Source organism: Chenopodium quinoa, unplaced genomic scaffold (assembly GCF_001683475.1).
Source record: "Chenopodium quinoa cultivar QQ74 unplaced genomic scaffold, ASM168347v1, whole genome shotgun sequence".
NCBI lineage: Eukaryota > Viridiplantae > Streptophyta > Magnoliopsida > Caryophyllales > Amaranthaceae > Chenopodium > Chenopodium quinoa.
In genome coordinates, this window is record NW_018743283.1 from 735,683 (window position 1) to 751,908 (window position 16,226).

Consider the following 16,226-nt stretch of genomic DNA (forward strand, 5'->3'; position numbering starts at 1 on the left):
TTTGATATCTTGCCAAGTCGATTATGTACTTCACTGGACTCTTGAGCTACTCAGGTCAAGGTTGTTCACATTTGATGAATATAGCCATATCCTTTCAAATTCTTTGTGAAACGTTGAAGTAATTGATTCCTCTTTAGCCTTCGGAGTCAATTGTCTATACCAAGAACAATAGCTCTCTGCTTTGTCGGTTTCAACAACTAAAACTTGCTTGTCTTAGAATGATTCCAAATCGAGCAACTATCAAGAGCCTATCTAATAGAATCTTGAGTACGTTCTTGTAGATATGACATTGCTAAAGATGTTTGGAACGCAAATCAAGCCCATGACTTGAACATAGTGAGTTAATCATGTTAGGGAAATGTTTGTTTATAATCAAGCATTCTTGACTCAACGCTTGGATAACCATGCCATTCAAATAAATCTCGCAACTATTGCTCATTACTTTGAATGTGAGTCTTTCCGTGTGTAAACGGATCAATTGCTGATTATGGAACATAATAACCATTATTTGTTCCATCCTTTGGCTTAAAAGGTCTTTAAACAAAACATACGACCTAACAACTGATGTAGCTCTTCTTTCTTCATTCTAAGCTTGTAAGTCGATAACTTAGCTTAACTTCAATAGTTTGAGGACACTATCATAGTGGAACACTCAAGCAGTATCCGATACTTGTGAAGATAACGAATTTCTAAGTTAACTACAATAACATGAACTCATGAGTTGAAATGGAATCTAATTCCTTTTCTTTGTTCCTTCTTTCCTATATTTCTTATCATACAATATCTCATAATCTTATTAAGAATTATTTCTTTAAGTACCTTGACTCTTATACTTTGTTAGGCATAATCAAGCACCTAGTGCGCCGTAAAACAAAGTTCCATCTTTTCCATTAATTCTTACTCGAATTCCTACATCAATGAGTCCTACTCAATTATGTATGATGCGAAAAGATACATTGGTTGTCAAACATTGACAATCTTGAGTTTGCAACTCAATACTTCATGTTTTATCAAAACTACCTAGTATTTTGAATACATGATGTCCAACCGTCCTTTCGGACTTAGTTATAAAAGTCATTTATGAGAATTGTATTTTAGAAATGCTTTTCCTGTCTTTGAGAACTATTCTCAAGAATTTCCTTTACCAATCATGGAAACAATATTATTTGATTTAGAATACTATAAATATAAGTGCAAAGTATAACCATTTATCAAGAACATAATAAGTTTGAAATTTAATAGCATTCGTGCAAACTTCAATCTTATTAAACGTCTTATTTACGCATAAAAATTGTCCCTATTTGGCGAAAATAAGGCGATTCCAAGATCCGAAGAAACAAAGAGTGGTTAAGCATGCTTTGGCTTGTCTTAACACTCAATCTTCTAAGGTAAGCATTGCCTTGCTAATGGCTCTAAGCCACTCTTGGTTAGATAATTGTCGCATCTAATGTATCTTTGACGATGTATCTTTTTTGCCACAGTATGTGAGGACTCCTCACTCATACCGATGAATTAAACCAAAACCAACGTGCACACCCGGTGTGCCTTATGAGCCTTGGAGAAGTGATGGCACCTCGCTTTGGCGTAGCCTACCATCACCCTCGTTCGGTTGGTAAGTGTTGTTTTGGAAAGGCAAGTTTGACTCAATATTATTAGGGACCTAGGATTTCTATGTTGGTTGATTTAAGTGAACTTAACTAATCATCGCAACATAAAGAAAACCTAAACATGCATCTAACGAATAATTCACATGTATATAAGCATAAAATATAAAGCGAAATTATAGATGCATATTGGCAACTAGCATGACCCCTTGAATTCTTCAAATCTTCAAAAGGTCTTCATTTGCATTTCAAGGCTTTGTCTTCCAAGATACGCCGTCTTCAAGACTTAACCAAACTATGCAAATACTAGTGTATACGACTAGGAATAATCTAAATATTAAGGTACAAAAATACTTAACGGTGCGTAGACCGTATTTAGAGTTACAAAAATACATAACGGCACGTAGTCCGTATTTTCTATCCTAATCGGGTCCCACTAGTTGCCATTTCATAAAACCTGTGAGAGAGAATATATATTCCATTCATCCATTCACTATTTGTGAATGGCCCATGCAATTTACAATATCAAACAAGTAAAATGCATTTAAACAACGCGCGCACTAGTAACTAATCTAGGTGGTTAATCCGATTAACACGCCTAATTAAAACTAGTCAAAGCTGTTTAACCGATTATGTAATTGACGTCATTAATAATTGAAGCTCCCACTAAATTCCGCATTTCCCTTAATTAATCCAATTAATTAAGTCGGTAGCACCCAAACTTGTCAAAATAAAATTTTTCCAATGCCGCTCAAAACCGAGGCCTAGCCTCCCAAAATTTTAATTAAAATAAACAAAATTAATTAAAATAAATAAAACGGAAAAATAAGCAATATTAAGCCAACCGCATTTCAAGTGGCTTTCGCTTTAAGCGTTTTGCCAAGGAAACTCGAATAATCCCGGCTCATGCAAACCGAGCATACTACGGCTATTCACCTCACCGCACCAAGCATATGCACACACAAAAAACTCCGCACACACGGCTCGCGGAAAGCAGCCATGGGCTGCTGCCACTGCCGCACGCACGCGCACGCACAGCCGTGGCTGCTGGTGCGTGGCTGTTGCGGCCGTGTGCTGCTGCCGCGCGTGTGGCCGCACGCAAGGCGGGGTAGCCACATGCGGGCTGCTATGCATCCCGACTAGCCAAGGATGGTTCTTTGCCTCGTTTTGCGTGCCATGGCCTCGGGATTTGATCCCATTTCGCGAGACATAATTAATTAATTCTAAATTAATTTTAGAACTAACTTAATGAGCAAAAAATAAAAATTTTAAACAAGTCTAACTTAATAAAATTTCAAAGTGCAAATAACCAAAATAATTCCAAGAACCATTCTCAATTAAATTGGTTTAGCTTGGTGCAATAACAAGGTTGAGGCAATTTCTCACTTTTAATTTAATCAATTTAAATTAAACTTGAGAATTTGACAAAGTAAGGGGAAGTTGGAAAAATATGAACTTTAATGTTCAAATGAAAATTCCAACATCTAAATTTTGTGAATCCTTGAAAATTATATCTTCCAACATGAAGATAACCAAATTTCTATCACAAAAATTGAAACTTTATGTTTCCAATCAACTCAAAATGATTAAAACAACAAAGTTTAACACAAAATAAGATGGAATTTAGTGGTTTTAAAAGTTTCAATCACTTATCACAAATAAAGATTGAATCTTTAACACTTAGGAAGGCTCAAAACAAAAATTCTCACACTAAAAAGCAATTAGTTTGCAATTATGTGAAAATAAATCAACCTTTAAGCATCAAATACTACCAAGTAAGTGTGCTTTAAGAGGACTTAAAAATGCAGAAAATAATGCAACTAATCAACCACATAATCAACAAGTTATGCCATTAATTTCAAGGTTAGAAAAGACTTAAAATTTTTCGTCAAAAACGAAAAATCCCTAGCAAAAGGCATTTCTGGTCAGAATTTAGCTAAAATCACAGCCCCAAAGGGGTAAAAACCTTTCCAAAACACCCTTTCCACCCAAAATTCACTATTTTTGGGCGAAAAATTGGGTTTTGGGCCAAATTCGACATTAAAAACGGGATTAAAATAAATAAAACCGAGCTACTAATCTAATTAGCAACTTAAACCAGAAAAATAAGCCAAAATAAACCTTGAAAAACATGATTATAAAAATAAACGAGCAGGGCTCCGATACCGCTGTAGGGGTTTGGTGAGTCCGACTCACCGCGGAAACAACCCCGACCCAAGGAACCACTCGTTATTAATAAAACCATAAAGCATAAATAAATAAGCACAAGAAAAGGAAGAACGAATCATACCCTTGAAGAGAGCTTCGCCCTCTCAAAACGGGCTCTTACTTGAAAGCCTTGAGCACCGCAAATGCCGTGCCTCCAACGGTATCCACCCACAAAGGACGAACACGACTTTTTAGGTCCGCTACCTTGGAGTTAGCAAGGTCCGACCAAAACCCAAGTGTTAATGGAGTTTAAGAGTTTTTCCCAAAATATAGAATGCTCTTTCTAACTCCCACTCAAGCACTTTACTCCAAATCCCAAGGTTGGTATTTATAGAGGAAAGTATGAGTGGGAATTTCTATCCCATCAATAATGGATTCATGAAATTCCACAAATTAATTTAAAGCTAAATTAAATTAAATATATAAGCAAGTAATAAATCAACAAGTGTCCTAGTCATATGTAAAGAGGAGTATGGACCACTTGGAGAAGAGGGGACCATACTTGCTCCCCACTCCTTCCTCTCCTTGTGACACTTGTCCACACCAAGAAGCAAGCATACTTACTAGCTTCCCTTTCTACCCGACCTAGGCCCACGGCCCAGCTAGCCTCGCACCGTGCGGGCTGCTAGCTGCTGCCAGCTCGGCCCAACACGCCCATGCACATCAGTGCGGGCTGCTGATGCCGAGGGCGCTGCTAGCTAGCCACGCACATGTGCGGGCTGCTAGCAGCAGCGCACGCCAGCACGCCACGCACTGCTTGCGGGCTGTTGACCGTGCTGTTCTAGCATGCCTCGCACATGGTGCGGGCTGCTAGCCACGCCTTGCTAGCATGCCTCGCACATGGTGCGGGCTGCTAGCTCGGCTAATCCCCTAGCACTCGGGATTCCGATGCTAGGGGTATTTTGGTCATTGTTGATTTATTACTAATTTGCCGTCTCGTCTTTTTATTATTTTTGACTCGACTTCCGACGCTCTAAGCTCGAATTAATTCGTCAAGTCGGTTCGTATATTTTGCTTGGGTGTGACCTGAAGGGTTCAGTCAAGATTAAGCTGTAATATTAATTATATTAATATTACTGATCGGAAGCGGCCTCTACCCAGACATTCCGATCACTTGACCTTACTGAATATATTAGATTTTTAATAATTCTGAACCCGCCATCAGAATAATACACTTGTTCGAAGGACACCATTCCTTTCAAAATTTACACAAAATTCTGATATATGTGGCTGACTACATCATGTGTTCATTCATAGGGTTACTCGTTTAGTGTTATAGGGGTTACTCGTTCAGTGTTATAGACTTACAAGGGTTATTACTTTATCGGTATTACAAGAGTTACTCGCTTAGTGTTATAGGGTTTATTTGGTCAATAGGTTCACTCAGTGTTAAAGGGATTACTTTGTTCTTTTATAGTGGCCACATGGTATGGCCAACCACACACAAGTGATAAGTGTTACAAACTTACAAGGGTTACTTCGTCAGTATTACAAGAATTATTCGTTTAGTGTTATAGGGATTATTTGGGTCAGCATTACAAAGGTTATTTAGTCAGTGTTACAGGGTTCACTTTGCTCTTTTACAAGTGGCCACATGATGTGGCCAGCCGGACACAAAACGTGTGGTACAATTTATAGTTTTCAATATGTATTATATATAATGATCATTTTTGCATCATAATTGATAATTCACTATCATAAAATTCGTTAAATTGATTTATAACAAGATCATTTATGATATCTTTCTAAAAAAAAAACAAAAATATCATTTATGATATATTTTAACCACAGTACTTTATTTCAATTTAATAGATACAGGAAAAAATATACAAAAATTATTTCTAAACTTTTAAGATACATACGTAGTATTTTTTTAACTCTTGTACGTACAAACCTAATTTTTTTTTTTGAAAGTAAAACCTAATTTTTTTTTTTTTTTTTTTTTATGATTTTTAGTTTAAATAGATGATTTTGTATATAACAAAATATTTTTAGAATATATTTTTGGTAAACTTCCCATATCATAAGTATAAAATAAATTAGATAAATTAATATTTTCATCAAAAATCTTATAACTTTGTCATTTTATATCCTGAATTATTTTAAAAATAAATTTAAATATATTATAATTGATAAATCACATATTTACTGTAATTGTTATATTGGATTTTATAGCTTTTAGAGAACCATTATTATTATTTTTTTAAAAACATGTGATTACATCTTTCATCATCAAAAGAGATTTTATGTTATTTATAGGTATTGCATACGTGATAATAATTAACGTCAAAAAAATCTATCTAAAATTTTATCGACAATCTAATAAAGGATTTACTTGTTTTCATAAGAGAATAACAAATTATATCTATCAAAAAATTGAAGATTAAAGCAATAACTTTTATTTTATTTTATTTTATTTTGTAAAAGATGATGACACTGGATGTTGGTTATAGGGCAACATCACTTGTTTAATAATAGTTACCTCCATCCGATTACTTGTTTAATATATATATTAAATAATTCATTGTAATATCCCGTATATATATATATATTATATCCCACTACTTTATATTAAAATCCGCATATGTTTACTTTAACATAATGATTTGATGCATGTAACATTATACTCAATATTATAATATCCCGTATTTTAGTGTATGTATATAGTATAAAAACACATATTTTATTCGTATAAATATATATGTAAGTATTTATACAGGTATTTTATACAAGTAAATAAGTAAGTAATATATAACTTAAGAATATTTATTAATATATTTTAAAACAAGTAAATTTATTAATTTTTTATTACATAAATAGATTTATATATTAAATAAAATAATATAAAAATTTTCTTGAATAATATCGAACAACAAATTTTTTTAACCAATTAAACGAGATAGACAAACTAAAAGTTTTAGACAAGTTATGACTTAAATGGAGTAATATAAATTCCCTTTATTAGAAGTTTTCAATATTTGCTCAAATTTTCAAAGAATTAAGCATTTTAATTATTTTTAAGTTTTGATTAAAAAAAATAAAGAAATGGTGAGAAGGGACCCCGACCACAAAAAGGAGCAACGACCACCGATAGGGATCCAACAAAGATGCTAGCCACAAGTCCACAACTAGCTCCCGCTGCTACCACTATAATGGTGGTGTGTATTTGAAAGCTTAAATAAAAAAAATTAAAAAAAAACTTTTTTCTTCTTTTATCATTTACTCTTTAGATTTTAATTAATCAAAATTTTAAAGTTTATAAGTTTAATTTTCAAATTTAAATTCGTAAAGATTAATTAATATTTGTCATTGAATTTAGGAAAAATTGCGGAAAATAATACAACCTTTGTGCGGTTCATTTATAATATACAACCTTTGGATTAATTCTTAATATTATAACCTCTTACCCCCATCTATTTTAATCAGGCAAATTACAGGCAACTTGTTGAAAGCAAGTCAACAGTATTCTAATTAAAGGCTGACCCAAAATTTCCCCCTAAAATTATCCGACGTGGCAAAGACGTTGCCACCTACCCCATTTACTCACTATCTTCTTCTCTCTCCTCCCGCCATTACTGAGGCTACCAAACTCAAACTCTGGAAAAAAATAAAAATCCGTACTTCGACATTGATGATTCTCAACCACCAAGGAAGTGCAATTAGCGTTGGAGAAGAGGTTTGAAGCGGAAATCAGTTGAATGCGACACAATTCGACCATGGTATGCTGTGCTATCCCTTAATTTGCCCAGATTTTGTTGGATTTTGTTTCGATTTTTTTTATTTACAGCAATTCATATCTAAAAATGAAGTCTTTAGGGTTAATTGATGTTTGTATTGGTTGAATTGGTTATGAATTTGGTAATTTTGGGGAAAATTTTAATTTTTTTATTTACATTTGCATGATTTAGGATCTAGGTAATGTAACCCTAAGATTTTGGCATGGAGGGAAGTTTAAACATGTTAGAAATGGGGAACTTGTTTATATGGGTGGTGAAGGCAGGACTTATAGTGTTGACCTAGACGAACTCTGCTACTTTGACTTGTTATTGATGGCTAAAAAAACTGGGCAATATGAAAAAATTGAGGGGTTGTTGTACTTAGTTCCAGGGATGTATTTGGTTGATGGGTTAAGGAGAATTCAGGGTGATGCTGATGTGTTTGAGATGGGGCAACATGTTTTGAACAATAGATCTATTGAGTTGTATGTCACGCATCCTGGTAATGATCCTTCATGGAAGCTTATTGAGTCAAAGAGTACATCTGAGTCTTTGGATGACATGAGTGTGTCTTTGGTGGACCCTACTCCCACTCAACCTGAACTTAGTCAGCCAAGTAATAATACAAAACCAAGCACAAGTAAAAGAAAAAAATTACCACCAAAAAGGGGACCACCCACCTCACTTATTACTCCACCTAGAAGAAGCCCAAGAAAACATGTTCAAATTGATGATTCAGCCACCATCCAAAATAACAGTATTAAAAAGACATGTGGCAAAGGGAAAAAAGTGGATTCCCACTCATCCAAAAAAGATGCTCACCCCTCATCTAGCTCAAAACAAGCTGCCTCTCTTTCCCCTCTAAAACCTACACAACATTTGGTTGAAAACACTAACCCTCCTCCTGTTGGTAGTATATATGACCCAAACAACAACATACACTTCCAGCCTACTGTTGAGGATCTTGATCCATATGGTCAGTATGATAGTGATGATGTAATTGACTCAGATTGGGAAGATAATAGGCCAGATAGTCCAATACCATGGAAGAAGTTAGTTGGGTATTCTAGTGGAGATAGTGATGACCCTAGCTACAATGCAGAAGATGATTTAGATGTTGCTTTAGGGGATGATGAAGATGCTGAACTAGATGATGCAGATCTTGAGATAGAGGTTGGAGAAGTGGAAGAGGAGAGAACTGATTATATAGTTGGTGAGTCTGGAGATGAAGATGAGGAAGTGAGAACAGCTAGGGATAGGGTGAACAACTGCAACAACAGGCTGCTACAAGTTGCTGAGCAGTTACAAATAGAAGCTAGTGAGGGAAGGCTTGCTGATCAACAACAGCAAGCACATCCAGAGACTGGTACATCTGAGGCTAGGAATGAAAGTGACTATGAAGCTAGTGGGGATGACATCCACACTCCTCCTGGAAGTGGGGATGATGATGATGAAATTAAGAGGAAAAGGGGAATGCTAGTGAGTTTGAATGCTGATTTCAGCAAGTTCACTTGGAAAGAAGGACAGAGATTTGCAAAGAGGGATGATTTCAAGCAAGCTGTGGCTAGATATGCTATTTTGCAAGGTAGGAATCTGAGCTACTCACATAGCAACAAAAAGAGGCAGCAATTTGGTGTGAAGTGTGTCAAAGGGTGTCCATTTTACTTGTATAGCTCTTGGCACTCTAGGAGTGGTACATTTCTGGTGAAGAAAGTGGTTGGTACTCACAGTTGCCATAGGAATATGAAAAGCAACATGCAACTTACTTCTGTTTGGGTGGCTGCTCAATTGGTTGAGGTGTTCAAGGCTAGGCCACATTGGCCATCCAAGGACATTATTGAAACTATTAGGAGGGCTTATAGAGTTCTTGTGAGCAGGGATTTTGCTTATAAGGTTAAGTACAATGCCCATAAGTTACTGCATGGGTCTATGAAAGACCACTACTTGAAGCTTGGAAGATACATCAAAGAAATTCAGTCCAAGAGCCCTGGCACAGTTGTTGAGCTAGTGACTGTAGCAAGTGCAGATGGGAGCACACCAGTCTTTCAAAGACTGTTCACCTGCTATGGGGCACTAATGGAAGGTTGGAAGGTAGCATGCAGAAGGGTTATATGTTTTGATGTTGCTTTCTTGAAGACCTTTCTTGGAGGGCAAATTTTAAGTGCTGTTGGCAGAGATTCCAATGAACAGATGTACCCAATAGCTTGGGCAGCTGTTGAGGGTGAAAATAACCTTTCCTGGGAGTGGTTTTTCACCCACCTTCAAAGATGCTTAAATCTAGGAGATGGTGCTGGCATTACAATAATATCAGATGAACATCAGGTATACTTTCCAAACTCATTCTTGTTGGTTCTTTGTATTATTGCCACTATAATATCATAGGCGGATCTAGGGGGGGGGGGTTCAAGGGGGTTCATTGAACCCCAAGATTTTTTGAAAAAAAAGTTATAAGTTTTGATTTTTATTTTTTTAAAAAAAAAGAAAAAAAAATAAGGTTAAAACAAATTTTTGTGAATTAAATAAACTAATATGTAACTCTGGCACATTGGTAAGGGAGTGACTAATAGAGTAGTGAGGCTCCTCTTGATCATGGGTTCGAGACTAGCCAACTTCATTTTTTTATTTTTTTTATTTATTTTTTTCCCCTTTTGATTTCTTCCTTTGTTCTTCATGAGTTAGTCCATAGTTGGGTCAATAATTTTAGGAGTAGTATGTTGGTCATTTTGTTAAGTTAGAGAGTCAAATGAATTTAGAAGTTAATGAGTTTATTTAGTGGGTTTAATCATGGCATTATACTTTCAGTTTTTTAGCTTATTATGTGTTGTTTGTTAGCCTACATATACGGCTCTTGTATTTGGTGAATTAAGCATGAAGAAATATTATTGAGTTCTTTATTTTACTTGCTTCATACTTATCTAATATTATTATTGTTTTTATCCTTTAGTACGTATAAGTTTCAATAGTCCTCTTATTCCTCTACTCCTCTTAATTCTTAAATCTTTATTTGTTTGTAAATTAGTGATAATTAGATTAATTATTGATTTGTTTAATTAGTTTGGATATATTGTTGACGTACAAATTGAATTTAGAAACTTAGAATTTAAAATTTTTACTTGGTCTTTTAATTGATAATTAGAAAAATTTTACATTGTCAAATTTGTGTTTATTGGGGACTTGGGATTTTTGTTTTTCGTGTAATATTGATTTTTTGCAATATAATTATAGATTTATCATTTATAGAAGTAGTAATGTTTTAGCATGCTTTTAAAGTATAAAACTCGAAGAATGCTTTTGTAGGATTTTTTTTATTTATTATTTTGTAACCGTTTAATCCATCCATTTGTAATAAAAAAAATTGAACTTATATATTGAATATTTAATTAATATATGAGCATCGTTTATTTTTTAAGATTCCGAACCCACAGTTCGGAATTCCTGGATACGCCACTGTATAATATGTTGCATGTTCTATACCCTATTGTTGTTTATATGTTATGTAGCCATGTGTGTTGTTGTTTATATGTTCTTTTCCTTGGTTTTGTTGTTGTTGGTTTGTATTCTTGTTGGTTTGTGATGTAGGCTGAAATTTGAAATATTTCTTGTTGTTCCTGTTTGTGTTTGTGAAGGCCATACTGCATGCAGTAGCTACAATGCTACCTAGTGCTGAGCACAGACACTGTGCTAGGCACATATTCTCCCATTGGCATAAGAATTTTAAGGGAGATGAAATGAAACTTCTTTTTTGGAAGATAGCTGAGTCCTATAACAGTGCTGATTATGAGGAGGCATTAGAGGAGTTGAAAGAGCTTAACCCTGATGCTGAGGTTGCCTTTAGGAGTTATAATCCCAAAGTCTTTTGTAGAGCAATTCTAGACACCTCAGTGAACTCAGATGCAATAACCAATAATATGGATGAGACTTTTAATGGCTATATTATTAATGCAAGGACTAAACACCTTATATGCATGCTTGAGGATATTAGGATTGCTCTTATGCAAAGGTTGGTGAAGAAAAGAACTGAGATGGAGAAATCTGCTTCAATACTGTGCCCTAGGATACAAAGTAAACTAGAAAAAGAAAAAACCAAGGCAGCTGAGTGTGATGTTATGCCTTCCTCCCAGACCAAGTTCAATGTGAGATATATTCTTGATATGCTGACTGTAGACCTTCAAGCTAAGAGCTTCACCTGTAAAAAATGGAACATGACAGGTATACCTTGTTGCCATGCGGTAGCCTGCATTTTCTTCAAAAACCAAGTGGCTGAGCTGTATGTTGATGAGTGTTTCAGAAAAGAGGTGTATCTCACTGCCTATGCTGGGGCCATACCACCCTTAGAAGGAGACAGACATTGGCCTAGGGTGAAATGCAATGTGGATTCCCCCCCATTAAAATTGGTCCTGGTAGACCAAGAAAAAATAGGATCAAGGATCCTTTTGAGCAACCAAAGCAACCAGAGACACTGTCAAGAACAGGAATGGAGATGACCTGTTCAATATGCAAAACCAAGGGACATAACAAGAGGAGATGCCCTGACAAGGGTACAACATCTGTCTCAGAGCCAGCACCTAAAAAACCAAGGGGCAGGCCCAAGAAGGAGACAGTGAATGAAGCTTCTACTTCCATCATTGCATCTGCAACACCTGCAGCATCTGGTTCAACAGTTCAGACTCAGCACCACTCTAACACAGCTCAGCTAACTCAGCTAGGCAGATGGGGGAGGGTTATATTGGGTGGCAGAGGTGCTAGAGGTGGTAGCAGCCAAAGGGGAGTGGGTCCTGGAAGAGGCAGGGGAAGGGGCAGAAATCAGCTTCCACTTGGTGTTGGTGTTATAATTGCTGCAGATGGCATAACTTTGATGCCCAAGGTACACTTTTTCCCTTTTTTTTTTAAGTGATTACTACTAAGTTATCTTTGGCTTAATGTGTTTCCTTTTTTTTTTACTCAGCCTGCTCCAACAAGAGGCAAAGGGAGGCATAGGAAGCAGCAACCAAGTCAGCTAGGAACCCAGTCCAGCCAAGCTTCCACAGCCCACCAGCTCACACAGTAGCATCAGCATAGCAGCATCTGTTCTGTTTAACTTTGTGAACATATTATGAACTTATGTGCTTACTTATGAATCGGATTCAAGTTGTAATTTTGGTTGGAAGTCACTTGATATGGTCTATGTATTTTGTGGGATCAACATTATGTCTTTTGTGGGAACAACATTAATTAATACTTATGTATTTTGTTGAGACAAGTTTATTTACTCATTTTGCAAAAGTTAACATTTCCAAATGAAGAGGCTAAGTTCAGCTTATCAAATTGCAAATAAATAACATATATAATCTTGTTTATCTAGAGTTATCACAACTCATACAAAGAGTTTACTTAAAGTACTACTACATCAGTCACCTAACCATAAACATAAAAAAAACCAAACACAATCCATGAAAACAACAACATCAAATACATTCTTCTCTCATTCTTCCTCCTTTTCCTGATCTGAGTCTTCAGCTCTTCCATTTCTGTCTTTATCCCAGAAAGTGCATCACAATACTTGTCCTTCTTCAATTGCAGCTTCTTAATCTTGTCTTCCTTCAATTTCTTCTCATATTCCAACTCACAAATCTCAGTATCCTTCTCCATAATTTTTAGTTCAAGATCTTCCAAGTCAGTACTAGTAGTTACCCACTTAAACATCTCACATTGAGTATCCTAAATCATACCCAAAATCAGAGTAAGTGTACAACATTCTCAAAAATTAAGTTAATTTTAAAAAAAAAAAATTAAAATAAAACTTACTGGCCATAAGGGGCAACCATAAAATCTCATCCCCATATTTGGACCATTCTTCACTGTCCTCACAGCTGCATACTTCCCACATGAACACCAAATTCTTGAGTTAGCCCCCCTTGTCGAATAGGTTGTGCTTCCACATCCAACCGATTGGGATGGTTGCCTTATCCCAGACATGTCAATTAAATCAAAGTAATTGAAGGGGAGAGTGCGAATTTGAGCAAGAAAAAAGAAAGGGAAAGCAACAAATTTGGGGAAAAATGGTGAAGGAACAGGGTATATAAGTAAAGAAAGGGATTTTGAAAAAGTTGTCCAACGGTCAATGACACGTACGAAGTATTACTGCCACGTCATCGGTTTACCTCTTGTAACAGGTTGCCTCGTAAATTTGCCTGATTAAAATAGATTGGGGTAAAAGTTTATAATATTAAGAATTAATCCAAAGGTTGTATTATTATAAATGAACCGCACAAAGGTTGTATTATTTTCCGCAATTTTTCCTTGAATTTAAATGATCTGAATCTTAAAGAGTAATAATTATGTAGTATTGAATTGGTTTTTTGTAACAATTATATGTAATTATTATTACATAGTATTGATCTTGGTCTATTTGTGATTTTTAGAAAGAGAATTTGTAGAAAACGCTACATAATTATTACTCTTTAAAATTCAGATCATTTAAATTCAATGACAAATATTAATTAATCTTTACGAATTTAAATTTAAAAATTAAACTTATAAACTTTAAAATTTAGAATTAATTAAAATCTAAAAAGTAAGGGCTAATATTGAGCTAAACACTTAGAATTCATAATTTTATGTTACATCTTACACCCTAGCTTATAGCTAACTAGTTAATTAACTTCCCTTACAATATTGTAACTAAAATTGATTGTCAACACCGCTTGGGAGGAGTTTATTTGGTGGTTGCCGGCTGAGAGCTTTCGATTTAGTTTTTTTGTATTGATTTTAAAAAGAGTTTTAAAATTTTTATAAAATGAGAGTTTTAATAAATTATAAAGCTGCAAATATATTTTAAAGAGTAAAATAAGATCGATTATGTAAGAGGACAGAGGAGAATGCAAGGGCTAAATATCAGCAGAGGGAATGTTCATTCATTTCTCATTGATTAGTAGAAGAGCAGTACAGTCTACTTATGTACACCCAAAAACAAAAAAGGAGAATATCCTTACACTGAAAACAAAATAACAGCTATAAGGAACCTTCCTAGCAATTATAGGACAATAAAAAAGGCATAAAAATATCTAGATAATCATTGTTGTATAACAGCTTTGATACTCTTGAGAAAATGGTTGTAATATCCTTTATTACCCCCCTTCAAGCTGTGTTTGGCAGAGGAGAAAGCACCCAGCTTGCGCAATATGGCTTGATGTTGCTTGATGGACAGACCTTTTGTGAGTATGTTAGCCAGTTGATTATGAGAAGATACATGTTGAGTGATTAAATCCCCCGAGTTAACCATGTCCCTCACATAGTGACAGTCAATTTTCAACATGCTTTGTTCTTTCATTGCAGCACTGGGTTAGCAGCTATAGCCAATGCTGCTTGATTATCACAATGCATAAGTACTGGCCCTAAGTATTTGATGCCCATGTCCTTAAGCAAAGACTTTATCCAAGTCACTTCACATGATGTAAGAGCCATTGCCCTATACTCAGCTTCAGCAGAAGATCTAGCCACCAGTGACTGTTTCTTTGCTTTCCAAGATATAGGAGATTTTCCCAGCAGGATACAGTAACCTGTTGTGGATCTTCTAGCAGTTGGGCAACTGGCCCAGTCACTATCATAATATGCAGCCAATTCTGCTGCAGAAGTGCTATCAAGTAATACACCTTGAGAGACAGTGCCAGCTAGGTATCTTAGCAATCTTTTCACAGCTTGCATATGAGTTGAAGTGGGAGAATGCATGAATTGACTAAGCAATTGGACAATGAAGGATATATCAGGTCTAGTAATTTTCAAGTAGATAAGCTTCCCTAACAATTGCTGATATCTAGCAGGATCTGGGAGAGGTGTTCCTTTATCAGCAGAGAGCTTCAAATGAGAGTCAATGGGAAGCTTAAGAGGTTTCACATTTAACCACCCTTCCTCTCTCAGCAAGTCAGTTGTGTATTTCTTCTAGGAGATAAAAATGCCCTGATCAGTATGATCAATTTCCAGACCCAAAAAATACCTTAAAGACCCTAGGTCTTTCATATGAAAGTGAGATGCCAACATTCTCTTGATTCTTTATATTTCTTCCTTGTTGTTGCCTGTGATCAGCAAATCATCAACATATACCAATACTACAGTTATGGAATTGCCTTGCATTTTGGTGAACAAGCTGTAATTAGCTTTTGATTTAGTGTATCCAAAAGATACCAGAGAGGTGGACAACTTTATGAACCATTGTCTGGGAGCTTGCTTGAGCCCATACAATGATTTTGTTAGCTTGCATACCAGAGTTGAGTTCTTGCTTGGATTATTTCCCAGAGGATCAACAGAGATTCTGCTGCCTATTCCAGAATATCCTGAGGCATGGACATATATACCTCTTCTTCAAGGTCACCATGCAAGAATTCATTTGTTACATCCATTTGAGATGTGAACCATTCATTCATAGCTGCCACTGCTAACAAAGCTCTGACAGTTGTCATTTTTGCTACTGGGGAAAAAGTCTCTCCATAATCCAGTCCATATTGATGTCTACAGCCAAGAATTACTACCCTTGATTTGTGTTTTTCTATTTCACCATTGGATTTATACTTGGTTTTGTAAATCCATTTACAACCAATCACTTTCTTTCCATTTAGTAGAGCAGTCACTATCCAGGTCCCATTTTTCTCACACTAGTCAATTTTTTGATTCATTGCATTAACCAAATGTTGTTTAGTGACTGCATCTCTATACAGAACTGGAT

The 16,226-nt window shown here is 35.6% G+C and overlaps 1 protein-coding gene across 1 annotated transcript; it reads right to left on the reverse strand.

The window, feature by feature from the left end:
* Positions 1 to 14,833: 14,833 nt before the first annotated feature.
* On the reverse strand, positions 14,834 to 15,963 carry LOC110735443 (uncharacterized mitochondrial protein AtMg00810-like). The gene is made up of 2 exons (XM_021915635.1): positions 15,859 to 15,963; positions 14,834 to 15,445 (listed from the first exon to the last, which is right to left on the reverse strand). The coding sequence occupies exons 1-2, from the start codon at positions 15,961 to 15,963 to the stop codon at positions 14,834 to 14,836; spliced, it is 717 nt and encodes a 238-aa protein (XP_021771327.1).
* Between the last annotated feature and the right edge of the window lie 263 nt (positions 15,964 to 16,226).